Below are 16039 nucleotides of genomic sequence, written 5' to 3'. Positions count from 1 at the left end.
CAATTTTTTGTAAAATTAAAATATCTCTTATTAATGCAATTAAGCATTTAATTTACCTCTTTGTTCATCGTAAAATTCCCGTCTAGCCTTAGAAAGAAACGAAACAGTATTGTTTTTCCACTAATGATTTTTTTATTGTCAAAGTTGTCGCTGTTCTTTTTCTTTTTCGGGTTCATTCATGCAAATATGTTATTTGGACAAGAGATAGTATACAAGTGTTATAGTCCTTCATTAAAGAGACTAAATCTAACGGCGTCTGCGAAAATCGCCAATTTATTAAATTATCGTTTTGATTATTGATTTTTATGTGTTTTTTTCTTTAATTATGTTTTAATTACTCATTTCTCGTAAATATTGTATTGGTATTTTATTCATAATATCTGCGATTAAATCTCTGCTGTGCACCATTTGTATATAAATAATGACAGGTAAAAGTTTATATTGATGCAGTATTTTTCAAAATTTTCACTCCACAAGCAATATATTAATTGCGTTTTAAAACCGTAATAAGTAATTTCGCACAACAATGCATATGAATTTGTAAGTAAATAGAATAAAACCTTTATAAACAAAAAGTGATATGGTTATATAAAATAATTTTGTCCATTAGATCATGCAGGGAGTCTATGCTTCGTACGAACTACGATAAAGGTGTCTTGTAAGAGATTTCATTGTCAATTCTATCTTTTTAAGACCGTATTCATGTAAAGATATTCTACATTATTTATATTCAAAAAGGTTTTTTGAAAATACAAAAATAAGCTGTAGTGATAGTATCGGACCTCCCCTCATCTAAATGTGAATCAAGCAACAAAAAAGTCCCTAAAATGGACTTGACATCGTGATTGGTAGAGTATACTTTCATAACGTCCTGTTTTAAAGTATATAGCCTCATTATCATGATCTTTACCCATATAGTGCAGTGATAGCTATCACAGTAGCAACAATGTTTGGATTTTGTTTATTGTCAGCAGTTGTTTTTGTTATTGTTTTGTGCTACTCACGAGCGATTGAAGACGAGCCAACGTTTTCTAAATTTCAGTATGACAAACAAATGTTAGAGACAATGGTTAGAATGGAAGCAAAAATGAAACAGTGGGATAAAGAAAGAAAGACCTTCGAGGAAAATGTGTTGGCTGTGTTGGAACAGCGTAGAGAGGAAATGCAAGAGAAATATTTGAAACAAGATGAAAAGGTGGAAAATATGTTTGAAGACTACAAAGACTTTCGTGGTGACCTAAATAACAGGACATTGTAGATGGACAGTATAGCTGGTAAGATATTGAATTTAAGGTCTTGCATATCTTTAAAATACCGTAGGTCTTCTTATTTTTGCGTATTTTATTTTAAACAAAGCGGATGATGTCTTAAATTGATTTTTACTTCATTTTTTGCGGCGCCGTAAACTAACAATGATTCTTTATAGTTTTGCGGTTTTACGGCTTTTTATTACAAAAAACAAATTTACGTCATCCATTTGTTGATTTACACTGAATTGAAGAATCGATTATATCTTGTTGCAATTTAACTGATAACCAATATGGTGAATCGTCATTGTAGAATTAAATCGACCTTCAATTATTTTTAAGGTGTGGTTAAACCCATTGATAAGATATTGTCACTTACCAATGTATTATAAGTCAGTCGAAAAAACTTAACAATGGGGATAATCACACCTTTTGAGCTCATAAAACGAATGTTTTATTACTTTCTAGCAACTTAACACATCAACATACGTATTATGTACATTTCATTTTATAAAAAAAATAATGCAAAAGAAATGTTCGCCAATATGACTTCCAATTTAGATATTAAACATTTGTGTTCATATGTGCACATACTTATTCCTGTAACTGAATCTCTTTTGATAAATGTTTAAATGTAATGTTAGAATGAAAGTTAAATAACATGTTTTGTTGCAGGCTCTTTCATTAGCACACCAAAGATTGCATTCAACGCATACACAATGTCTGGCGGAAGCTATGGTCACAATCAACCCCTCATGTTTCCGTACGTTTTACTAAATTTGGGCGAAGGATATGACAAAACGACTGGAATATTTACAGCACCTGTCACCGGTCTTTACTTCTTCAGTGCCCACATCTGTAATGCAAATGCAGAATTCATGGTCATCTCTATTTTCCATGAAGGAAATGAAGTCGCCAAAACTACACAGTACGAAAGCAGTAGAGACAGTTGCAGCTCAGTTAATGTTCCGGTTATGGTAAATATGGGTGGGAAAGTGTCTATCAAGTCCTATGGTGCCAGCAATCTGCAAGCAGATACTAAATACAGATGGCCATCCTTTGCTGGTGTACTACTTCATATCTAAAACAATTTATCTTTACTTCTATATATTTGCATTTATCTCCCAATCTGACATTCCTTTGAAACTATAATGTTAATGTATCAATATTCAAAATCTTAAGAAAAATATTAAAATAAATGCTAAACAAATCAATAGTTTTTAACACACTTCATTTCTTTATAAGCATATAATACTATCTCATTAAGACAAAAGTGGATTATTTTAAATGTTGTATTTTTGTTAAGATTTTTGTAATGTTTCTATGAAGAAACTCTTCACTGTATCTAAGTATGTAATCAAAATAAATGCTATGGCGTTAAGCACTTATTATTGTTTGTTTTTTCACGCCATAAACGGATGTTTGTTAACTATGTTCTGCTAACATTTATATTGAAAACAAACTTTTTTATATATATAAAAAAAATATGTACATGTATATATATTATTAATATTTGTTTTCTTGTTGAAGACAATCCCAATCAACTAACAGGCAACAAAAAAGAGCTGATATATATAAAAAGAAACCGTGTCACTTATATAAAGATTAATATATAATTTTGAATAAGCAAGCCTGTACAAGCATAAATATTGTGGTGTTTTGTACAAATGGTAGATATATGTGATCGTAGATAACCCAAATCACTACCCTGTAATGCAAGCCTGTCAAATGCAATGTGTACAATGTTTTACAATTACAAATAAGTGTTACTTCCGATCATTGTTCCTTTTGTGGGTCCAAATGGTTTACCTAGCAAATCGTTTGAAATAACAAGCGGCAAGTGTGTTTATGCACTGTTTTCTTCAATTTTATAAATGAGCACTTTTTGTAAAATAGAACAGATGGTAAATGATGTGACATGCATATGATAACAAAGTAATACAATCAAGTCTAAGCGAAATAATACTTTATATTATACGATTTATAACTCAAGAATATAAGTTGTTCATAACTATTTATTTGGAAAGATAACTGCAATCACAGTATTACTTTTACGATGTTGATACATACCTTTGTTATTGATTTTGCAGTTTATGCAGTTTTACTCGACCTGATAATAGTCCATATATAACATGTTACTAAAAATATCAGGATTTACATGAAAATTTGATACGTCATATAATTTTGAATACAGAGCGGAAGGGGTGTATTCTTTTTTATAGATAAAAATTAGGTCAAATATCCCCTGCTACATTTTTTGTGTCATTTTTTTTTCTCTTTTTTTATACTTAAAATTGATCGTTTTATTCCTTGGTTGTGAATCTTGAAACTGTAATGCCTAAAATGACATCTAAAATTAGTAAGAAATACGAGCGTTTCTAGTTGTACATCAATTAAATTCAACATATAGTTTTATTATTTATTGTACTTCAATTCTCTTAATTGACATAAACAATTTACATGCAACATGTTTTCTATTTCCTTATATGAGTCGCAAATGATAAATTTGAAAACAAAATAAACAAACAGGATGAAAATATCTTTAATTGATTAACCACAAGCTGTGTCCGTTTTAAAGAAGTAAACATCAATAGAAAATGTGATTCATTACAAATTAAACAGAGGTACTCGTGAATATTATATTTGACTTCGTAAAAATTTTCTTTTAAATATCTGGGTAAGTCTTTATAGCACATATTGTACTCACATATATGTCACAATTTCAGATGTGATTTCATACACAGTCTTAATGGTTTGTTGATAAAATGAGTATGAAGACCAAGAACATTTACGCATGTACTATATCATGTAGCATTACAAGTAAAACATTTTCTTAATATTTGAGCTTTTAAATGGGTTACAAATACGAGTGTTGTATGATATATGTTTTGTACCACAGTGCAATAATGCTTTGTATGATTTCGTGGATGCTAATACGCCTGAATTACTTTATTCAACGATATAAACATGAGCCTTAAGATGAACAAAATTTTAAAGAAAATATAATTTCTATAATGCCTGTCGTCTACCACTGTTAAAAAATGTTGGAAAATATGAAGAAAAAAGACAGCTTATATACAGGTCCGCACATAACTTGAAAATTGCAGGCTCGGTTTGATTGAGTCTGTACATGAGGGATATTGAATAAGTGCATCAGCCCCCGTGCAACATAGCACCGGCTCAATTGTTTACATTTAATAGTGCCGCTATCAATGATCCTGAAGGACAAGATAAATACAACACTGCATTGATGTTCGGGCAACATTTTACAGCTGCCACACAGCACTTGACACTTGCTGTTGTGAAGTATAAAAATCTGGCAACAAAGAGATCCCTCGGAAACATTAATCACAGCAAGTACATGAAATTGCAGACTCGATTTGACTGAGTCTAAACCATGGACAATATTTCGAAGGGATGTAATGGTCATTTCAGTATTTGAGTCGAATGCTAAAGAATATCGTACAATACATATTACACATCAAACCACACTCGTTAACACATGATTTAACTTTGATTTTTTGCAAAACTAATCTAATGATTGATTGGTCTTTTATTTGTCTTTATATTTATATACGTTTTTATAGAAATATCACTTCTGAATATATTTTAATTAAAATTGAATGCAAACAATTCTATGTAACATAAAGAACACCAGTAACAAACTTAAAGAAAGCACATTTAAATTTCATTGAATGTCCAGCTGCATTTGATATAGACCATCAAAAAACTTTTGCTAATTGTAAGGTTCATTCTCGGAAAAGCAGCATTTAAAAAGGGGATAGCTTATTTTGTTGTTAGTGTAAGATGAGCTGTTTTACTCTGTGTAAAAGTGTTTGTTGTTTTACGTATTGTCCCAAAACAGAGGTTGCGTCGTATGAAACATTCTGATGCTTTTATCGATAACAACTATGCATGTTTGTACAATTTGACTTTGATATCAAAGGCAATAGCACACACATCAAAAATCTTAACTGTTCACCAAAATCGTGGCTTTATTTCAGTCGTCCCTGCTAAAATTTTGAACGTTACATTTAAAACATTAACATATTCAATATCACAACGAAACAATGCACCAACAACATTATAAATCTTGGTAAGAAAGCACGGAAGAACTGGCTGACCTGCCTGTATATATGTAAAAAGGCTTATCATGTTCGAATGGTCACAATAATGCTAAAATTCGTGTCAAAATATACAGTCGAACTTCGTTCGCTCTACTTCGGTGGGCTTTTGCAAATTTGTTCGAGAGATAACCGAGGTTGAACTATTTTTACGTAGGACATAGGCATACACATTTTAAGGCTTACATCTGTTGAATGATAAATATGTCCAGATAATTGTTTGCTTCTACATCTGTTCGTCGAATACGTCATTTCTTTTTAAAGAATTATCATCAAAGTGTTTTCAAATGAGTACATGTATTAGATTATATTCATGCATATTGCGATTGGTTGAGTTCGATTGGGCAATCATCTACCTAACTTTTTTCAAAATATACTTTACTGTTTATTATGGAAAAAAATAGAAAAAGAATGGAACAAATAAAGCAAAATTTAACAACAGCATTTCTTCGTAGTCATTTACTAAAAAGGCAACTACAAGTATCATTGTTACAATGCATGTTGCATGCACCACGGCTGTAATTAAAGCCGTTCAGGTACACGTTATCTATTTATTGACTTATTTTACGAGTTATTTTCTTTTTATCGTTAGACGGCAAATATACTGTATATAATATTTATATATTTTGATTTATTAAATCAGAAATATAACTTCTAAATGTACTTGATAACGCAGGGTTTAACGATGGAGGCTATTCTGGTGCCTTAGCCACAATGAACTACTTGTGTAAGTAAACCTTTGTTACAAAATAAAAATATGGTCATATAAAGTGGGGCTCCCGAGATCACACAAAAAGACCAAACTACGCACATACTAAGACTAAAATGTTTTGTAAGAGATGTTATTGTCAATGCTATCATTTAAAAAGATTGCATCAAGGTGAAGGTCTAAAGGGTATATGGAAATACAAAAAGAAGCCTAAGTAATTGTATCAGATCTCCGCTCATCTTGATCGAAAGCACGCAGCAAAAAAGTCCCTGAAGGTCACTGAAATCGTGATTGGCAGAGGATACTTAGTAAACGTCCTGTTATAAAGTATAAAGCCTCTATATCAGTTCTTTATTCATAAAGTCAGTCATCACGACCAAAGCCACAGTAACAACAATTTTTGGATATTTTTTCATTGTCAGCAATTTTTTTGTTATCGTTTTGTGCTTCTCAAAAGCGATTGAAGACGAGCCAATATTTTCTAAATTTAAGTACATTTGTATGACAAACAAATGTTAGAGACAATGGTAAGAATGGAAGCAAAAATGGATCAGTGGGATAAAGAAAGAAAAATCTTCGAGGAGAATGTGCTTGCTATATTGGAACATCGTAGAGAGGAAATGCAAGAGAAGTTTTTAAAACAAAATGAAAAGCTGGAAAACATATTTGAAAACTTCAAAGGCAATAGTGGCAACCGAAGAAATTGGACAATACAACTTAAAAATATAACTGGTAAGATGATAAACTTAAGATCTTACATATCTTTAAAATGCCGAATGAGTTCTTTTTCTGCGGGCTTGATGTTCTTTTTTTTTTCTTTTTCATGTAACAAAGGAGGCAGCGGTCTTTAACTGCTGTGTACATCATTACTGCGTCATCGCAAACTTAAAATGACATGATCAATTTGGTGTTTTATTTATTTAACCATTGGTAATCAAAACAACTGTTAGAATTTTACTTGGCAGAGATTCATTTTATTTACACTGTCTCGTTTATAGCAACATGATGGGGCTTAGAGTGAAGTTTGGTGCAACATTAACCGGTCTTAACTCGCCAGCAGTACTTTTGCTGCTGACCGTTCAAAGGAGGTGCTCCACTGTGTTCCTCAGATATATGTGTTGTTTCATACTATTTGGTGACACTTTTTGTTGTGTCCCTTGTTGTTTTCTCGTCTACGGTAAGTATCCTTCCTCCCCCTTTCCCGGGTCTCCTGTCCCCTTTCACTGTGACCTTTAACTTAATGGGGCTATTTTTCAATCATTAATTTGCTTTTTTGAGTTCTTTTTCAGTTACACATTGTTTATCATTTTAATGATTAGGCCGTCCTAGCCCTGTCTTTGTTTGGGGTCCATCTGGGCTCCTTGCCGCTGGTTCTTGTTGCTGGGTCCTATTGGGGTTTCGTTCATTGAACGCCGCCTTTTCTTCTTGATCTTGCTTTTGTTGTTTTATCACTGATATGAAAAATCGATGACATCTTTAAAATTGATAACGAGTATGATAATTTGTCATCGTCGAATTAAATCAACCATAACATAAATAGGTTATTGTCATTAACCTGTGTAAGTCAGTACAAAATCTTATCAATTTGAATCTTTGTAAACAATTGTCTTCACTTCTTTATTGATATATTATTAAGCAACTACACAAATAAAAGGATAAGTTAACATACATCTCATTTTGAAAATAATAATGCAAAACAAACATATGTTTATATGTAATGTCAGTTTAGATCTTAATGTTGCTAACCTCAAGATTCATACTTATTACCACGAGTCTTTTGTTATCATATGTGTACATACTTATTCATGTTACTCATTATCTGTTTTGTTATGTTGATTTATTGCAAAGATGATAGATAATATACGTTTTTGTAGGTTCTGTCATCACCACACCAAAGATTGCATTCAATGCATACACAATCTCAAGTGGAAGTTATGGTATTAACACACCGGTCAAGTTTCCAAACGTTTTGTTAAATATTGGCGACGGATATGACAAATCAACTGGAATCTTTACAGCACCTGTAACCGGTCTTTACTTCTTCAGTGCCCACATCTGTAATTATGATAAAGGATACATGATAATCTCTTTTATCCATGAAGGAACTGCAGTCGCTACAACAACAGAATACGAAAACAGCGGAGAAAGTTGTAGTTCCGTTAGCGCTCCGGCTATGATGAAGATTGGTGAGAAAGTGTCAACCAAGTCTGTCTATCATTCCAGCAAGCTGAAAGCAAACACAATATACAGATGGCCATCATTTGCTGGTGTTCTTCTTCATGTCTAGGGCATTTTGTTATCGGTAATTTTTGCTATGTCTCTACTTTAGCGGAACATACAAAAAAGACACATATTCAATGTGTTGGTTCTTCACAAAAATATTACATTAAACGCTTTAAAAATAAAAAAACCCGTTTCATTTTGTATTTATCACATAACACTGTCTCATTTAAGTTAAATTTGAAAATGTTGTTACTTGTAGAAAGAGGATTGTACTGCTTTATTCAAAATACGTGTGATTGTATGTAGACTGCGTGTGAAATGAAAATGAAGAACATTGTAGCAAGAATCGATTCATGTGTTTTAGGCCTTGCTATCTTTGTTAAACTAAAAACTTAAAACAATTGTGTAAATTAAAAAAAAAACATGAATGAATATATAATCTCAATATTTGATTTGTTATGAATATTTAGTTTATAAACAGATCAGGATATCAAGCACTATCTCAACAGTAATAAGAGAACTGCAAAAGTATAACCCATGCCCCTATGGCAAAATCTATATATCTCATATGTATCATTTTTACGCAGCAAGCGTAAATCAGCATTTTATTGTGCTAATGCGGAAATGGAAATGAATGTGGTAGTTTTACCAATAGACAAAATGGCTGCGCCCTGTCTTTCAAATATATACTTGTATATATTTCCATGTATATATTTAAACGCTAAGAGATCAATTTTTCGTTTCATATATACACTTACAATATTTTTATATAACACCTTATATTTTCTTAAACTGTGAGAAAGAGAAGTGTACAACGGAATATTATCCACGTTTACAATAGTTTACTATGACAATGTGTTCTACATATAGGCTAAAAATTTGCAAAACGAACAAGTTGAATGTAATATTTCAAAGACGCGCAATTCAGTTGCTTGTTAAACAATAAAATAATTGTTCTGTTTAAAAGGTACACTTTAATGTTCAAAACTTTTATTTTTGAAAAACTGGTGTCTTCTTCAAAATCGTAAGGCAGTTTTAGAAAAAAATTTATATTCGACCAGTCAGGATTAACATAAACCTTTTAAATAAATTGACTTCGCAATATATAAATCACATTGTAGTCATCAGGAAAAATACGCATCTACATACGTACGTACAGCCAGTATAACCTCTACAGTGTGACCTTTTAGATAGAAATAATCTCTGTACAACAATGATAATACTTCTTCCCAAAATATAATGTTCTCCTTTATATTACCTCTTAACATCAAAATATTACATTATAAATATTTATCTCCCAAAGATTGTTGTTTTGTAGAGCTTAAGCTGCACCAGATGATACTAACGGTGATACTTAAGTAATTCTAATGTCCTATCACACAATGTCCGAGTTTGTTAGTGGAAGAAAATTATCAACCTCAGATTGACATTTTTCTTCTTATTGAAATGTCCGAGTTTGTTAGAATGAGAAAATAATCAACATTAGTTTGACCTTTGACTTCTTATTGAAATTTTTTTTGTACATCGCATTTTGCCCAAATGATGTACATGTATATATTGATTATTAAAAGAAAATGAAAAAAAAAAACAAACAAACAAACAAACAAACAAAAAACAAAACCAAAAAAAAACAAACAAATCAATAATTTATTTGAGACAAATACCAATAGTAAATCAGAGAAAAGGACAAAAAATTTAAAAAAAAAATGTGCCGATAATTTTTAATAGAAAAGAAATAAGATAAAAACATTGGCTGCATAAGCAGATATTTTACAGATATTTTACAGCGTAAGTATTTTATAAAAAAAACTCCTTCTGGTAAAATGGCGTATGATCCCCAATTTTAAGAATATGTGTACCCTTAACGAGAAAACAATAGGCGGAACGATTGAAACAATTGAAAGAGGGCAAAATGTCATTAAGTCTGCACATCACAGACAGCGTGTGAAAAGATCAATTTAAGAACCAGACAACATATCTAAATGATGATTAAGTATTATCTTCTTCTATTATTTAAGTAAGGAATATTTAAACCACGTTAAGAAACGAGCTAAATATTTCAGATACTTACAAAAGCATTTGTTGTATTACAAAATTTTATGATTAATCTATTTTATGTAACATATTTTTTGTAATTAATAAACAATCTGCACGTTAACGTATACGATGCATTGTGTAAATTCAGCTTTTCAAAGCTTTAAGGCTAAAATGTAAAAGTTTCAAAAATGTATGCACCTTTCTTGTTGTCCTGTAATTTAACTATTTTTCTTAAAAGTTTTAGCTATCAAACTCCTTTCCTAATTTTTTAAAGGGAAGTGGCCTTCATATTCACCAATTTTATTTTTGGGTCATGTATAACACACTTATATAATCTTTATTTACGCGTAAAATTATCGTAAATTGGCTCAATATAACCCTTACAAAGTACGATTTTATAGTGGCTATTTGTTATGCAGGCGCAAGCTTTAACTGGAAGATATTTTCACATATCCTTAAGTATAACAATGATATATTTTAAAAAAAAAGATATGTTGCCGTGTTCCGCGTACTAATATGATGTATATTTATTTACATTTTATGTGGATGGACGTAATAAAATTGCTGATGGTTAAATATTTTATGTTAGAACCACAACCACAGATAAAATAATTTCGAGGACCCTAGTCCTTGTACAGTTTAAATGTGTTACAAATGAAGTGAAATAGATTAATGAATAAAGTAAACACTACGTAGATGTTTATATCCAACATAAAAATTACTTTTTCCACATACATAATATATTTTAAAACAATAACTAACCGATTCCATGGATTCACTCGATATAAGAATCTGGAAACGAAGTCGATCCCTCTTAAGCATTAATCACAACAAAATAACGTGACATTTGCAGACTCGGTTTGATTGAGTCTGTACATGAGGGATAATGAATAAGTTCAACATCTCTCACAACCCCTAGCCTCGGCATGATACTTGTTTTGGGATTGTGGCTGTGTACTTTTTAGTTAGTACATAAGTGCTCGAACATCTGGTTTTCATCGTAATAAACAGTAAGTCTTATATTATATCAAGCAAATCTAAAGCCTCCTTTCTAGAGCCAAATCGATTCGAAATGACTTTCTGAATCGCGTGTCATTATAGCTTGCTTTTTACATTTACACTAAGTAGCAATTAGTTTTATACATGTATGATGTTTGGAGATAAACCACCGGTTTCTTTCTTTAATTTTCGGCTTTATGTAGAAAGCAGAATGTTGGCAATATTGATGAATACAAATTTAAAAGAAATGACTTTGAAATGATCATTACCTAAATTTACCGTATCAAAATCATAATGCAAGAAAGTGGAGCGGGCGTGGTTATTGTTAATTTGTAAATACTAATAAAAGCTTGATTTAATTGCAAGCTAAATTAATGACAGGTCTGATGAGCCCCATTAAAGCATGTCATAAATATCGTAACATATTATGTAAAGGATTTCAAATCAATTCATTCATAGCGATCAATTGAGTTTCATTACTCTTCGCAGCGAGATGATTTTATTTCACGAAGAGAACGACGGACACAAAATGTAGCATGTGAATCATTTAAATAAATAATACTTCATATGTCTCATATAATAAAAGAACACAATTATATATCCAACAGAGGAATGTCCAATCATTCCCTATTATTTTTGGTCATTCAGGGGTTAAATTAATACATGCAAAACACAGCAAATTTATACATTCAGTAAAATGAAGATTTCTTTATTAAAATTTTGAAAGCAGTTTTATCAAAATAACCATTATTGACATACCCAATACACTTCTTATATTTCTAACACTTATTTACCAGAATAAATCTCCTACTAAAAAATGTTTCAAACATTTTGTAGATTCATGTATTAGAAAACAATGCAAGTTTCTGAAAACAAAATATTTATTGAGCATTATTTAGCACTAAGAAAGGTTTTCAGTAATACGAGCATTTTGCAAAAATGTCATTAATAACACTTTAAAAATAATTAAAAGTGATAAAATCCTATGGTATTTTCTGCTACAGTTTGAAAAATAAGAAAATACCAATGAAGAACTTTGCTTAAGTACACTGGACAGTTTGCTACATGAAAACTAAAATAATTTACTGGCATTGATCAACCTCAAACAAAGATGGTATGGCACCGAACTGTTTATAAAATGAAACAATTTGCCTCCCCTTGTTTTGTTCACCATAATCGAGCTTAATTTAAATGCTTGCAGTATGTTCAAAACCTTAAGCGATTTCAATATCACAACTTAACATTGAGCCAACAACATTATAGATTCGGGTAAGAACACACTAAATAGCAGGCTAGCCTGGCTTATATAGGTATAAAAAGACTTACCAGGTACAAATGGTTATTAAAAGGAAACTAAAATTCGCGTCAAAATAAGTGGCATGGTTAGGTCTAAGTGAGACGAGAACTAAAAAGAGCATTAACATTACTGCTTTCATTGAGTCAGTTCATTAGTGATTATGCCCATTGTATTATCTCTAAATTCAAAATACAATCCATCCATCCTGAACGCTAATGTCGGTAGCAAAAATGTTTAAGAAAAAGAAAACATGATAATTATAACAAGAATTATGTTAAAGACAATGCTAGGGAGCGTGGATGATAACTTGATAACTCGGTCATATTTGTATGACGATTTGTTTGCAATACGAATTTAGGAATTTCATTGTAAGTTAAAGCAAAAAATTTTCAACAAAAGTCATATAATTATTTGAAATCTCAATACAATGAATCGCTTTGAACATTTGTTATTCGCATGCCAAAACTATCAGAAAACTTACAGATATATAATAAACTTGAAAATATAAACGTTGTTATTGTACTTTAGATGATGAAATAATTTCCATTGCATTATTTGCTGACATGACTTTTGTCATCACGAGACGCTATCCAGCTGTCCGTATGCAACAAGAAATTATGTTCCGGTAAAGCTTTTTTTGTCTGATACATATTATTATGTAAAATACTATTGTCTTGAATATAGGTCTAGATTTGTTTAACAACGATGTTATCATTTTACAAACAACTAAAATGATGAGTCGTTCATTGAATGAAGTCAGTCATCTCAATCTAGTCGGTACAAAAAAATTAGTTCTCTGGTTATAAAATTATTCGACAAATGTTCTACAGTCTATGAAACGATGAGGTAGACATATGTTAATAAAGGAAAAATGCAGTCACATGAATAAGTCTGCAACTTTCACTTTTAACTTCTCGGCTATTTATATAAAACACAATTCTGATAATAATCCATTTTCAATCAAAAGTAAACCATTGTGTGCAGGCATGTTTTGGCGAATTATTGTACCAAGTTTGCCAATATTTTATTCATGATTAATAAAAATTTCATAGAACAAACTTTACATTTTATTTGGCAACTTAGAATGTTTTTGGTAATAACATACTAATTTATCGTTAAAAGTAAAAGTTGTCAATGTAATCTTTTAATACAAAAGATGGTAAACATTTCTCAAAATATATAAATTGTACTTAATTTAAGTAGATTTATAGTTACATACGTACTTCTTTCGTACTTCTTTCTTGTAGTAATGATTGTTTGAATATTTTCAAATAATAGTTGGCAGTGAAACATGTTAAAAACATAAAACTAAACATTTCAATCATCATTATAATAATTTGCTATAGAACACATTTAAAGGTGTATACTTTATTATTTTGTTTCAGTCTTTGAGATTAACAAAACATCCAGCAAACTATGTGACGCTTTACATTTATTTTTTTATTCAAATAACAAAGATATTAACAAAGATATAACAAAGTTTTCTTCTTACTTCTTGTCCGGAAAGTCTTGTTTATAAAATTCTGTTGTTGAACCTTCAACATCCTTAGTTGTAAGTTGAAAAAAAAACAGAATACATTTTTAGGGTGGACCGTTAGAAATTAGAATGTGCTTAGAAAGCGTATGTTTTAGAGTCAAGCGAGTTTATTGTTTAGAGCTATCGTCACGATATGCACGAAGCAGAAAAAATAGTCATGGACTTCAAATATTTGCTCTCCTGATATTAATACGACCGGTAATGAAGTTTTAAATCGAATTTAATACGAACTTTATTGTTTTATAAGGTATCAAAAGACAGAATTGTTTCTTTTGTAGGAACGCAATGAAATATAAAGACATTTTATTATTATTTTTTGTCTCTAAATATAATAGCATTTTAATCGATTTTTTACAACAAATTCAAGATTGGTTTCGGAAAAACATTCGTCCGACTTTTACACTTTTGAATAGGATAGATAATACTATAATATTTTAAATAATATTTTAATATAATATAAGGGTCGATTTAGGTACATTGTATCATAGTTTGGAGACCTTTCTGTTGAAATGTGTCAGTATAAATCGTATACATATACATGCACAGTGCGTTTACTGGAGCGCAGGTATTAGTTACCCGCACTCCAGAGCATGCCCTTTGAATGGCTCATTTTTGCTGGGGTTTATTTATTGTGACGGAAGAGAAAGGGAAAGCGACAGAAATATCATATTCAGATGCTCGTTCATTGGTTACTTTTTCCCGGGTTTTCATATTGTGACAACAGGGAACGTGTTTATATGTTTGTCTATAATACAAAAGAGAAAGAACATCGGAACACTCGGCAATCTGATTAATACTCGGGGGCTACGACCCCTCGTAAATATCAGATAACCACGTGTTTTGATGTTCTTTCTATTACTTACAATTCAAAATATATCTTCAGGGTCTATTTTATGTAAAACATGTAATCAAAATAGTCGATATATATTATAAAACATTATGCCAATTATTATTTTAATTTACCGGTTTTTGAAAATCTCGGTTTTATTACAAAGCTGGTTGTGAGAAAATTGCAATTATTTCATCCCAACTTAGTTTGCAATAAAGATATTTCAATTTTTTTTTATTACAAAACCGGTTCTAAAAAGCACGCGACAGTCTGAAGGAAAATAACATTGAGAAAAACGAAACCCATAAAGAAAGCCCAAAACGAAAAGAATTGAGTATGTTGCAAACTCATTTAAATTGATCCTATTCTTGGACGGTGACAGTAATTGCAAGCTTCCAAACGTTATGCATTCTTGCAACGGACTTAAATGTGGAATGTTTAGATTTTACTGACCATTTTATTTTTCAGATCAAAGTTCATACGGTTTAGAATGTAATGGACACACATATGTTTAACCTTGTCTATTGGGTAACTATTGCTTATGACTAGAATGCTGTGTCCTGCAAATTGTGTCATAATGGTTTTCATGGTACAAAACAAATATGAATATAATTATTCAGGCTACAGACTATCCAGCGGGCAAATAATGTAAAAGAACGGACAGTCAGAGAGACGCACGCAGTTTTAATGCAACCCGCTATTCAACAATGGATAAATAAAAGACAAAATATATGTATTACTTATCATCACACTGTGTGCTTAATATAAATATATACAATTATTATTTGGTTTGTCTTATCTAATGTTAGTAATTGCATTAAGTTGTTTAATTCTGTAAATTAAAAATTCTTCACAACTCGCATGCACAAAACAAGAAAAGAATGTTAAATATTATTCGAGACAGTCGATTAAATATGAAATTAATAATTATCAAGTGTCAGATATTTGTCCGCTTTCATGACTATGTTTACTATTAAACAGTTAAAAGTTATCGGCATACATGACACTTTATTTGTATGTACTCTTAATATACACTC

General features: G+C 30.9%; 2 protein-coding genes across 2 annotated transcripts; both read left to right on the top strand.

Moving 5' to 3' along the window:
- The first annotated feature begins 800 nt into the window (after positions 1–800).
- LOC132720534 (complement C1q tumor necrosis factor-related protein 3-like) lies at positions 801–2626 on the top strand. Its single transcript, XM_060704692.1, has 2 exons — positions 801–1274; positions 1923–2626. The coding sequence occupies exons 1-2, from the start codon at positions 1259–1261 to the stop codon at positions 2330–2332; spliced, it is 426 nt and encodes a 141-aa protein (XP_060560675.1). The 5' UTR covers positions 801–1258; the 3' UTR covers positions 2333–2626.
- A 3958-nt stretch (positions 2627–6584) lies between these two features.
- On the top strand, positions 6585–8706 carry LOC132720526 (complement C1q and tumor necrosis factor-related protein 9B-like). The gene is made up of 2 exons (XM_060704683.1): positions 6585–6812; positions 7955–8706. Exons 1-2 carry the CDS (start codon positions 6593–6595, stop codon positions 8365–8367), a joined length of 633 nt encoding a protein of 210 aa, XP_060560666.1. The 5' UTR covers positions 6585–6592; the 3' UTR covers positions 8368–8706.
- Positions 8707–16039: the final 7333 nt, after the last annotated feature.

This window comes from Ruditapes philippinarum, unplaced genomic scaffold (assembly GCF_026571515.1).
Source record: "Ruditapes philippinarum isolate M1 unplaced genomic scaffold, ASM2657151v2 ctg8297_1_1_1_1, whole genome shotgun sequence".
NCBI lineage: Eukaryota > Metazoa > Mollusca > Bivalvia > Venerida > Veneridae > Ruditapes > Ruditapes philippinarum.
The sequence above is the reverse complement of the archived record's forward strand: the minus strand, read 5'-3'. Positions and strand labels throughout refer to the sequence as shown.